We start from the raw sequence: 12,267 nt of genomic DNA, 5'->3' as shown, positions 1-12,267 counted from the left end.
GCGCGCCCCGGCCCGCCCGCGCCGTCCCCCCCGGGGGGTGCGCTCCCGGCCGGTCCCCGCGGCCCCCGCCCGCCCGGGGGGCTCTGCCCGCGGCGCGGGGGGGGGCCGAGGGCGGCCGCGTCCCGGGGGAGGGGGCGGCGGGAGCTGCTCCCGTGAAGGGTCGCCGGCCGCCGGGTCGGGGGAGCCGGGAGGTGTTCCCTGCGTGGCTTCAGGACACCGCTTAGAGCCCGATATGCAGAAGAGCCCCATAAATTAGCTTAATTAACAGGGCGTCCGTGGGTCTCCTCGCTATAGTCTTGTCTTTGATTTGCTTGTGCGTTGCAAATAATGACTTTCCTTTTCCGATTTATTAAATCTAGCGTGTATAAGCCTAAGCCAAAGGTGTACGGTTTCCTTTGTCACACGCCGTGTGGAATCGTGAGGTGCTCTTAATAATTTATCATTTCAGGATCGGGATGGCCAGCCAAGAAAGGCAGCTGCTGGTTAATTTGAAAACGAGTTATCCCGATGTGGTGGTAGATATTGGGAAAATAGTTCTAGGAGAGAGATCCAGAAAGAAGACCTCTTGCCATCAGAGAAGGCATCGAAAGGAGCTTTCTATAGCAGTGTGTGCACTGCTGAATTCAGGAGGAGGAGTAGTGAGGATGGAGAGCAAAGACAAGAATTACTGCTTTCAGGAGCACGGCATCGGTTTGGACATAGAGCAGAGCCTCAGGGGGTGCATCGGCTGCAGCGAGACCAGCGAATACTTCACATGGATGCAGCAGCAGAATTACTTGCTGCTTTTTGTTAAAACGTGGACCTGTGGAGGTCCGGACCCCGAAAGCGCAGCCACAAAGCCGCGTATCTGTAGCTTGAGCACGGGTTTGTCCTGTAGGTCTTTCACGTCCGTTGTCCCTATGACTCCAAGCGACGCCGCTACATTTCTGAGGGGGAAGGAAAGCCGTGCCAAGTGCCGTGATGAGAATGGGCCAAGTGCTAAGAAAGCTCTGCTGAACTTTGATGGGGGAGCAAAGGAGACCCCTCTGAACACCGAGGAGCGCAACATCCAAGATGCCGCCGCCAGGTTTTTAAAGAGAGACAAACTGATGGTTGGGGAGGTCCTGGATTTCACAGAGACAACACATATTGAATTTAAGAACTTCTCTACAGAGAATATCTTGGACTACATTAGAAAAACCCTTCCAAATTATGTCTCTGCCTTTGCAAACACTCAGGGTGGTTATTTATTTTTTGGAGTGGATGACAGCAGTAAAGTCATTGGAAGCCATAGTAAAGTAGAGAAAGAAGCTTTAGAAGAAACAGTAGCTGATACCGTGGGCTCGATGCCCGTCCATCACTTCTGCGGTTCTCAGGCGGGTGTGCAGTTTAAGACTTACATCCTGAGCGTTTATGACAAAGCGGAATGCTTGCAGGGCTACGTGTGCGCTCTGCAAGTTGAACCATTTTGCTGCGCTGTTTTCCATGATAAACCTGAATCCTGGATGGTGACGGGTGACACGATCGAAAGACTGAGCATCGGGAAATGGACAGAGCTCATGACAGCGGCAGACCCAGGTAAAATCTGCATTTACATCAGTGCCAACTTCATTTCTGCCTTCGTTTATAAACTTTCAGGAGGAAAGACCAACTTCTTTTGTTCAAACCTAGAAAAGGGCCTTTGGCCCGTGGCACAGTCACAGGCACCGGGGGTGACGGTACCGTAACTGGCCTCCAACGGCAAACCCTTCTGTGAAGCATTACTCTCTGAACTGGTTCAGCAGGACTTTTTGAAGCGCTCCCAACTGGAATAGCCTTCCTAGGGATCCCATAGGCCCCTAAATGAAGTGGAAAGATTCAAAATCACCCAGGAGCTTCCATTACTCCTGACGAGAATTGTAGAAAACTTTTGAAGCTGGCTTGGTTAAGATGCTTAGGAAGGAGTGATGTCCTGGTGGAAATCTGACCCCTTTAGCAGGTGCCTAAAAGGGGTTTATTTTGAAAAAGAAAAAAGTCCTTACTGGTGCTCATCCCCATGGAGTGAAATCCCCAGTGCTTGATGCACTAGCGAGGATTAATCTCCACGCCCTGGTTTGATCTGTGTAGATCCAGCATCTTGGCACAAGTTGTGTGCCAGCACTAAAGTGAAATACTCATTTTAGCTGTAATGGTGGTGTCAAACTGACCTGCAACTTTTCTTCTCTTTCGCCTTATCAAGCACTAATAGCATCTGTAACGAAGTCAGCAACACTAGGGTAGCTACTAAAACCTGCTCAGTTGTCTCTTCAGAGATCAGCTTAAGGTTGAGAAAAGGTTTCAAGCCTGCAGCTCAGGAAGCACAATGCCCAGTATGCAGCAGGTTGCAAACCGCTCCCCCTTTCCGAGGCTCACGCGCGTTTCAGGTGTCTGCTGAAACATCCCTTTGCACACCCGGTGTGGCTCCGTGGGTGTTAAAGGCTGTTTTGAAAGAGCAGGGGTGCAAGGCTTCGCTCGTCTTAGGGCATGTTTTCCCGCTTCATTATGAAATCCTTCCCTTTCAAAAGCTGTGCCCTGCATTTTGTTCCATCACCCCACAACAAGACCTGTATAGCGGGTCTTGGAGAGTTTATTCCAACCATGATTTTGAATAAGAAGAGTTTTTCATTCTTAACGTGAAACTAACCCTCCTTTCCTACAAGTTTTTGAACTGTAAAGCAATCTGTGCTTTGAGCCCTCCTTTACAGCGTATCAAGATCCGGTTGGTTTGATGCAATACTGTCATTCTTAACTATGTAGGCAGCATTTTCTTGAATAGGATTGCAAAGGGAGGTCTTAAATTAATCATTTTAGTTACTCTTTAGTGCTGGGTTTTAAAAGCTCATCTGGAAGGAATTTGGTGGCTATAACATACTTTTTTCTTCCCCCAGATCTTTCAAATCTGGCTGATAAATTTGAGAATGAGCTCAGTTTGTCAAATAGTCCTCCTCTTACCAAGCCAGTTTATTCAAAAGCTGGTCTCCAGTGTGTGTCTGAACTCCAAGAATGCCTCTACCCAGGTAAGCCATTTATTCTAGATTTTTTTTTTAATTTAAGATTGTATTTGACAGAACTTCTAGGAAGATGACGTGATATAAATGTAAGATTTTAGCCACGCAACTGTTAGGGTATTTAAAAGATGCAACTGCTCCAAGAATGTTGATTTCCCTGATTTTTCAGGTGTTGTGATGTCTTCTCCCATTTTTGCCACTAAGTATAATCCTAATGCACCCAATTGCTGAGAATATACCCAGTGTCCCAGGGATCTGAGCACTGTCTGCCCCCTGTTACGCTCAAAAATCTTCTCGTGGACGAACAAGAGCGAGAGAGAGAGAATAATTTATTTCTAGTATAACTGAAATCTAGGTAGTCTAATCAAGGAATTATTATTAGTTAAGATCTAATTATTACAGATAAAGAAAAAGACAATAAATGAATACCACTGTGAAAAAAGTAATAATAATAATAATAGTAATAATAGTTACCTGCACATTTCCTAGTATCCACCCCTGTTCGGGGCGTTACGCTCAGCCTTCCACCACAACTCAGGATCTTACTGTTGATGGCTCCGGTCTGCTGGCGGTTGTTAGGGCGAGTCGTCAGCATCCCCAGTTCTTCTGTCGGGAGTACATAGTTGATGTTGATGGTTTCTTTTTCCGCCTCCAGGATCCGCTTGGGGTCACTTGCTGTAGGTTTGCTGATGCACTTCTACCCCTTGTTCTTTCTGCACTGGGCTGCAAGTTCACTGCTCCATCAGAGTTTAGTAAATATGGCATGTTTCACACAAGTGAGATACTTGTTCTCTGTTACTCTTAAAACCAGTTTTGTCCAGCTCTAGGGCTGCATTTCTTTATCTGACCATCTGAGAGCTGTTTCTGGCCTTGGGATCTCCTGTGCTCTGTCTCTTACCACCCCACACCTGAATTCAGCCCTGCATCCCGTATCCCACATCTCAAGACCTCTGCTGTGGTTGCTGAGCAACAGATACTCCCACATACCAAGCCCTGAAAGACGGGGGAGAATAGAAGTAGCCAAGGGCAATGTAAATCCTATAATGTTCCTGCAGAGCAGGGCTGTGGCTTTAGGTCAAGCTCTGAGACACATGGGAGAGACACGGAATTCCAGGTCCTTGTTCAGTGTCAGAACTGTTCCAATCAGTAGCAAACAGATAGTTTCTCATTAAAAGTCCATGGATTATTTTTTGTCTCCAAATTCTGACCTATGGATGTATGTATTAATTGCTAATTTTTCTAATTATTTTTGTAATTTTGCTATCTTTTCACATATGTTTTCAGGATTACTCTCAGATGATTGATTTACTGATCAGTTAATAGTGTTTGGTACAGGATATGCAATTGCTGTTTCTTGATGAGAATGTGCTTTTTAAATGGAAGGCTGTGTGACACACCGTAATGTATGCTTGCATTTGAGATTTGTCTGGGTGTTACGAATGTGCATAGCTGTAATTTTAACCTGTAATTTTAAGAGAGGATTTGTGTTAATATTTCTTTAAAATTACTGTTACTTGTTACTTTGGAGGAGCACCAAGTTTATCGTTGGGATGTGAGAGGTATCTTCGTGTATATTTAACAGGAATGTGTATCTATACACCAGGAGACCGGTGATGCTCCTAGGTGCCTTTTCGCTTGCTCTGCGCATTGTGTTTTACCAGTCAGGGGTGCAGGAGATGCTGTAAGCGGGCTGTTCCACCTGGTTCAACCACCGGTCTCTCACTGTGGCAGCAACACACCTGTCAGAGGAATACCTAAATAATGAGAAGGCAGATAGCAAGGAGGCAGAACCCTCCAAAGAGACTTTTTCTTATTCCGTTTAGAAGTCAGGCATGTCTGAAGCATGGAGTTTATACCTCTTTTATTCATATAAAAAATAAAAAAACCCCTTACAGATTTACCACCAGGTATCATGAGAATGCTAAATTTTTTCCTCACACTAAATCTTTTACTTTCATGACCTCACGGTATAGTACATTCCTCCAGTAACTTGTGTGTTGAGTAAATTATTTGCTGTATTTTGTTTTTCTAATCTTTGACTTCTTTTTTTTCTAGTGGGTTCTAATGAAATCAAATGGAAGCCAGAAACCATCTGCACCGACCTGCTCTCAGAATATCCTGGACTAGAGGATTTAATGAAAAAACAAATCCATCCACTTAACAAGGGGGTACTGATATTTTCAAGGAGTTGGGCTGTTGACATTGGATTGCCGAAAAACCAGGATGTTGTGTGTGATGTTCTCTTAGTAGCTGAAAACACGTATCCAGTATTGTATACTGTAGTCAAGGATGCCTCTTCTGCTGAGTCTGCAAACTCGAGAGAAACTGCTTATGCATTAAAGCAGAAACTAGTCAATGATGGGGGATACGCTTCGAAAGTGTGTGTGATTCCCCAAATACTGCACCTGAACGGCACAAAGAACCATATGGAAGTTGCAGGGAATGATGTTCCCCAGCAAGAAAACCAGGAAAACCTGTGTGGTTACGCCAGCTTGTACCCAGAGAATTACATCCTCACCTCCAGGGACATCCCTGTGTTCCTGCGTGCACTTGTGATTGTTGTGCTACGCTTTAAGTCCTACTTAAGCGACCATCTTGGCTGTGAGGTTTTCAACCTTCTCACTCTCAAACAGTACGAGCTGCTCTCCAAGAACCTCCGCAAAGCCAAGGAGCAGTTTGTCCTTGGTCTTCCTGGAACAGGGAAAACAATTGTGGCTTTGGAGATCATTAAGAGAATAAGAAATATCTTTCACTGTTCTGCAAAAGAGATACTCTACATTTGTGAAAATCAACCCTTGAAGAAGTTTGTGGGGTAAGCAGGAATATGTATTTCCCCTTTTTTCTCTTATTCCATTCTCTGTACATACAACACAAACCCTGCTGATTTTACATCTGTTTGCCAAATATATAACTCTGGCTGACACAAACACACAATAATCATCTCAAGGAAGGTGTTAATATTGAAAGTATTATTGAGCTGAGCTCCGGCCCGGATCCAGCGTTCACTGGCTGCAGTGAGAATCCCACATTCAGTGATTGCTGGATTGTGTTAGACCTTCAAAAGACGATTGCCTTAGTTTAACAGTTTATTACGGCTGGTGCTGACACCAGAAATACCTACCTGCCTTTCTCTGTTCCTGCCTCAACACCGCCTGCGCTGGGGCTGATGCAGGTGCTTGTGCAGATGTGCTAGGAACTGGCCGTTAGACCATGGCCATCTAGACAAGGAGAACAGGAATGAATTTCATTTTGGCAGCGGATTTCAGGCAGAGCAGTTCTCCAGTTCTCTTCTTGCTGCGTTTCCACTTGTGTCAGCACGCAGAGGTCAGCAGGCCACCACAGTGGGCACGGCACCTTGCATCAGGGAATCGCAGCCTAGCTCAGGCACGGCAGCGCCCACGGAGCAGGTCCTGGCCCCAGCTGGCAGATGGCCTGGCAGAAGTGCTGCCAGTCCCCACTCACCCTGGGGAGAAAAGGGAATCCGTCCTTCCCACGGGAGCTCAGGGACTGCACTGCCTTCCCTGGACCAGGGAGAGCAGGCCAGAGGGACACCCCTGGGGAGCCTTGCCAGGGGGTCCCCACGTAGGACGGGTGGGCCTGAGTCTCCTCCTAGGGTAGATCTGAAACCAGTTAGTGGGGGCTGTGCAGGCTGTGCAGCAATGCCTGTGCACATCCAATCCGTTGGAACAAATGTTTCCAGGGGGAAAACGATATAGCATGCTGCAGCTGAGATAGGAAGTTTTCCATTTTTAGGCAGTAAGCAGCAATACTTCTTCCTCCAAGGAAGAACCCGCTGAGAAACAGAGGCAGTCAATACGGATTTGTCTGGTCACATCATCTTTTTATTTACCATATGGTTTTGGGGGGTTTCGGTTTGCTTTTTTTTAGAAATGACATCTGCCGGTCTGTGACACGTGTTGCTTTCTTAAATGGGAACTTCCCAGAAGTGAAACACATTGTGGTTGATGAAGCTCAGAATTTTCGTCCTGAAGAAAACTGGTACCAATGTGCCCGGGAGCTAGTCAAGAAAAAAAGTGGCATTTTCTGGGTCTTCCTGGATTTCTTCCAGTCCACTCACCCATATGGTTGTGGTCTTGAGTTTTCAGAACTATATCCTCAGGAATGGTTGACCAAATTGGTCCGTAATGCCAAGCAAATATGCAATGTCATGTTTAATCTAATGGAGGAAATCCTCCTAGAACGTAACACAGATATGCCCTATGAGGTGCTGGAAGAGTTGTTTAAACAGGCTGAATGTGCCCATTCTTTGTCAGGTGACTGCATAATAAAAGAAAATATGGGAACACTTGAAATGGCAGAGTACGTGACCAGGCAGTGCAACAGCTATATCCAGCAAGGCTATACCCTCAAAGATATTGCAATCCTCTGCAGTACACAGCATGCAGCCCAGGAGTTCAGCCAGATACTGGAATCTGAGCTGAAAAGACAAATAAGGAAATGCAGGGTGAGGTTGGTCTTGGGGCCAGCGGAGCATGTTTTAGAAAACGTCATTGTTCTTGACAGCATCCGACGCTTCTCAGGCCTAGAAAGGAGGATTGTGTTTGGCATTCATCCTGTCCCTGCACAAGAGGAGATATCTCTCAATCTTTTGCTCTGCGCAGCATCCAGAGCCAACACCAAACTCCATTTGCTGTATCACAAAGAAAAGATGTTCTTAAGAGACACATCTTCAGATGACAATTTACTCTTACCTAGGGCTATGGACACTAAAATGCTTCACTCATTTTTTGTTTAGTGATATTATAGGGCAGCCTTAAGATTTTTGTGATGCCCTTTCTGTAGTCGATGCAAAAAAAAAAAAAATTATGCCATTTGACATATATATTTCACCATGTGTAGGCCGTAGGATGTCATAAAATTGATTTTAATTAAAGGACATAGCCACCTGGAGAGAACAAATTGCTGAAAATGGCAATTGCAGAAGGAAGTAAACAATGACAAACTACTTGGATAAATCATAAAACAGTTTGGAGACTTGTACTTTCAATTCCTCTGCTCTTTAAGCTGATGGCATGTTCTGACTTGTTTCAGCCCTACCAGAGTGGAACCACTGGTAGGAAATGCAACAGGGACCATCCTTGTTTATGTCCCTGCTGGTGCTGGTGCAAATGGTCAAAACTCTGCTTTTTTTCAATGGTGAGGAGATTTTTGTGACTTTTCAGCTAAATCACCTCTTTTCTCATCCAGGAGCCACAGCCTGCTTTTTGGGAGTGGTGGGGCTGTGATTTTGCGGTCACACTGAATCATCTTAAACGCAGGTTTCTGCCCATGGAGGCAGTTCTGTCCCCAGCAGTACAGTCCCAAACCTCTCATAAGCAGGCTCAGATATGCAACAGTGTAGAGAGTTGGGAACTTGAGGCTTTTTTGGCAAATTAATCTTCGGCCAGGTAAGCTCCACCTTGTCATGCAGCTGCCCAAGTGCTAGCGCTGGCATGAGGAGTAGCAGGAATGTGCTTCCTGGAGAAGGAGGCAACCCAGGATCACAGAACGGTTGAGGTGGGAAGGGACCTCTGGAAGTCATCTGGTCCAACCTCCTGCTCAAGCAGGGACACCTAGGCTGCCCAGGAGCATGGCCAGATGGCTTTTGAATATCTCCATGGATGGAGACTCCACAACTTCCCTGGGCAACCTCTGCCACGGCCCAGTCACCCATGCAGTAAAAAACTGTTTCCTGATGCTCAGAGGGAACCTCCTGTGTTTCAGTTTGTGCCCACTGCCTCTGGTCCTGTCACTGGGGACCACTGGAAAGAGCCTGTCTCCATCCTCTTGGCAGCCTCCCTTCAGGTATTGATACACATTGATGAGATCCCCTTGAGCCTTCTCTTCTCCAGGCTGAGCAGTCCCAGCTCTCTCAGCCTTTCCTCATAGGACAGATGCTCCAGTCCCTTTATCATCTTCATGGCCCTCTGTTGTACTCTCTCCAGTATGTCCGTGTATCTCTTGTACTGGGAAGCCCAGAACTGGACACAGTGCTTCAGGTGTGGCCTCACCAGCGCTGAGTAGAGGGGAAGGATCACCTCCCTCAACCTGCTGGCCACACTCCTCCTAATTGCAGCCCAGGACATTGGTAGTCTTTTTTGCTGCAAGGGCACATTGCTCGCTCAGGTTCTACTTGGTGTCCACCGGGACATTCAGCAGCCTTCTCTACAAAGCTGCTTCCCAGTCAGTCAGCCCCCAGCATACACTGGTGCCTGGGGTTGTTCCTGCCCAGGGGCAGGACTTTGCAATTATCCCTGTTGAACTTCATGACGTTCTTGGCAGCCCATTTCTCCAGCCTGTCAAGGTCCCTCACTTGATGCTTCTCCCTTGTGCTCCTTTCTTTTGGTAGCTGCTTGCATTTGTACCCACTCAAGCTGTTTAGAAACTGCAGTGGGTCACCAAGATTTTCTCATTCTAACTGGGACTACTGAAGTATTGAAGTCAACAAGCTGTTGCAATATAGTGCATATGTTCACAGCCCAATTCTTACTGTCATGTCAAATTTGACATAAGCAGTATGGCTCCTCAAACTCTGATTGTGCAAAAACCTGTTGAGAATCTACCACATAATTAAATCTTTTCTTTCTGTCACAGATGCCAACTGTTTCCAGAGCTTTGCCAATGTTTGCCTTGTAATGTAGTTCCTATTATTGCTTACTCTGATATTAGATTTTAAAAAGCTGCATAAATGCTGACATGATAATGTCATATTTACCCAGGGAAAAAAAAAAAAAAGGTATTTCACTGAGACTCTCGTATCAGCTTTCTGCTTTTCTGCAATAAATGACTTTTTCTGATTTTGGGGTCTCTAGTATTTGTGGCAGCGAGTGTTCCAGATCTGAAAATGCAAGGGCCTTGCAATACCTGCAGGGACCGCCACGGAATTCACATTGCAGTTAATGGTCTGAGAAGAAGGAAAATGTAAATCCTACCAAGTTTTGTACTGCAAGCTGTTAGTGTGCCAGTTTAATGCCAGAACTGCAGCGCACTTAAGTCAATATGCACTCCTTCAGGATTTAAACTTGCCTTGACAAAACATTCCCAGAGTAGCAGTGGGGAAGCAATTCGCAGCCCAGCATCCCAGGAGTGGTATGGGAGGGGAGCACCTTATGCAGGGGGACCCTTCGGAGCGGGGGTCCCAGCTGGCAGAGCTGAGTTGCAGAGCTGGGTTGCAGAGCTGACCTTGTGGGCAGTGATCCAAAGAGGACCATGGGGTGAACAGGTTGCTGCAGGGATGGAGTCCATCTCAGGGCTGGCTCCTCTTCCCATCCTTTGATATAATACACAGATACCATTCCCTTAGTCTATGGACCACCCCTGTAAAATGTCTGTAAAATGTCCACAAATGTCCACTGAGTTCATTTAGTCCATGACTTTGGGCTCCATCTGTTGTGGTGGTCACTCAGGACAGGAGAGGCGTGTGGGTTATTGGGCACCAAAGCCAGCTCAGGTTGGGTCACTGCTGCAATTGCACTGCTTCTTGTAAGGTTTGTCCTCCACTGTTTCAGGTGGTTCCCGCTATAGTAATTCCTGTAGCATGCAACTCAAATTGTGGGTTACAGCAATTTAAAGGTCTTTCCTTTACAATCTCCACCCCTGGTCCCTTTGGGCCAGGTTACAGGGTTTAACATCGCAATGAATTCCTCCCCTTGCCCCTGCTCCGGCTTGGACTTATCCACAGACTGCAGTCCCTTAGGGGTATACCTGCTTCAAGTAGAGCCTTATCTATGAGTCACAGTCTCTGGAGGGGTATACCTGCTGCGGCATAGACTTACCCACAGCCACGGTTGCTTTGAGGGGCACCGGTTCCAGCGTGGCCTTATTCATGGGCCATAATGCCTTCAGAGACGTACCTGCTCCAGCGTGGCCCTACCCACAGCCACAGTCCCTTCAGAGTAAACATGCTCCAACATGGCCTTACTCATGGCTGCCGTCTCTCCAGGGGTGTACCTCCTCTGTCGTGGGCTTATCCATGGCCACACACTTTGAGGTGCTGCAGCATGACCTCATGCACAGCCACGGATGCTTCCAGGTGTACCTGCTGCAGCATGGACTTACCCACAGCCACAGATGCTTCGAGGTGTACCTTCTCCTGTGTGGGCTTATCCTTGGGCCACAATCCTTTCAGAGGTACACCTGCTGTGGCACAGACATAACCATGGCCACAGACACTTTGAGTTGTACCTGCTTCGGTGTGGACTTGTCTATGGCCACAGATGTTTTGGGATGTCCTGCTCCCGCATGGATTCATCCATCGGTCACATTTCCTTCGACTTGAGTTCACACTGGAGTTCCAGCCTGTCCAGTACAGCAGCACAGAAACGGCAGCGATGCCCTGGCCATCTGCCAGCCCAGGTGCATGGCCATTGCTGTTACCAGAATGTTCCCAGGCACAGCAGAGTAAGATGATAAGCAGCACAGCAGTACAGCAAGCAACGAAAGCAAAAAGCAGCCACCAACGAGTACTAGACTCTGATATAAAGTAAGGCAGGCAAGCCCCATGGCAAGCACAGGAGCCTGCTGATTAATAGCTAAACAGCTGTAACAGCTGTAAATTCGATCTAGCACATTCCAATCAAATCTGTTGTTATCTCAAACGCTTCGTGCCCCTCGTTGGGAGCCAAAAAGGACTGTCATGGTTTAACCCCAGCCAGCAACTAAGCACCACACAGCTGCTTGCTCACTCCCCGCTGGTGGGGGAGAGAATTGGAAGGGTAAAAGTGAGGAAACTCGTGGGCTGAGATAAAGAGAGTTTAACAGGTAAAGCAAAAGCCGCACATGCAAGCAAAGCAAAACAAGGAATTTATTCACTATGTCGCATCAGCAGCCATTTCCAGGAAAGTAGGGCTCCATCATGCATGATGGTTACTTGGGAGGACAAGCACCAACACTCCAAATGTCCTCCCTTCCTTCTTCTTCCCCCAGCTTTATATGGTGAGCATGACATCGTATGGTATGCAATATCCCTTTGGTCAGTTGGGATCAGCCGTCCCGGCTGTGTCCCCTCCCAACTTCTTGTGCACCCCCAGCCTACTCGCTGGTGGGGTGGTGTGAGAAGCAGAAAAGGCCTTGGCGCTGTGTGAGCACTGCTTAGCAGTAACAAAACCATCCCTGTATTATCCACAGTTTTCAGCACAAATCCAAAACACAGCCTCATACTAGCTACTATGTAGAAAATTAACTCTATCCCAGCCAAAACCAGCACACCAGGGAAGGGACCAGAGAAGCCAAGATGCTGGCTGAGGAGATGGTGCACAAGGAG

At 47.1% G+C, this 12,267-nt stretch overlaps 1 protein-coding gene across 1 annotated transcript; it reads left to right on the top strand.

Moving 5' to 3' along the window:
* The first annotated feature begins 455 nt into the window (after positions 1-455).
* Positions 456-7,761, top strand: LOC104253800 (schlafen family member 11). The gene is made up of 4 exons (XM_059829484.1): positions 456-1,557; positions 2,886-3,014; positions 5,061-5,817; positions 6,894-7,761. The coding sequence occupies exons 1-4, from the start codon at positions 456-458 to the stop codon at positions 7,759-7,761; spliced, it is 2,856 nt and encodes a 951-aa protein (XP_059685467.1).
* The last annotated feature ends 4,506 nt before the right edge of the window (positions 7,762-12,267 follow it).

This window comes from Gavia stellata, chromosome 25 (genome assembly GCF_030936135.1).
Source record: "Gavia stellata isolate bGavSte3 chromosome 25, bGavSte3.hap2, whole genome shotgun sequence".
NCBI classification, from domain to species: Eukaryota; Metazoa; Chordata; class Aves; order Gaviiformes; family Gaviidae; genus Gavia; species Gavia stellata.
Note: the sequence above shows the minus strand (reverse complement) of the source record. Positions and strands in the feature narration are given on the sequence as shown.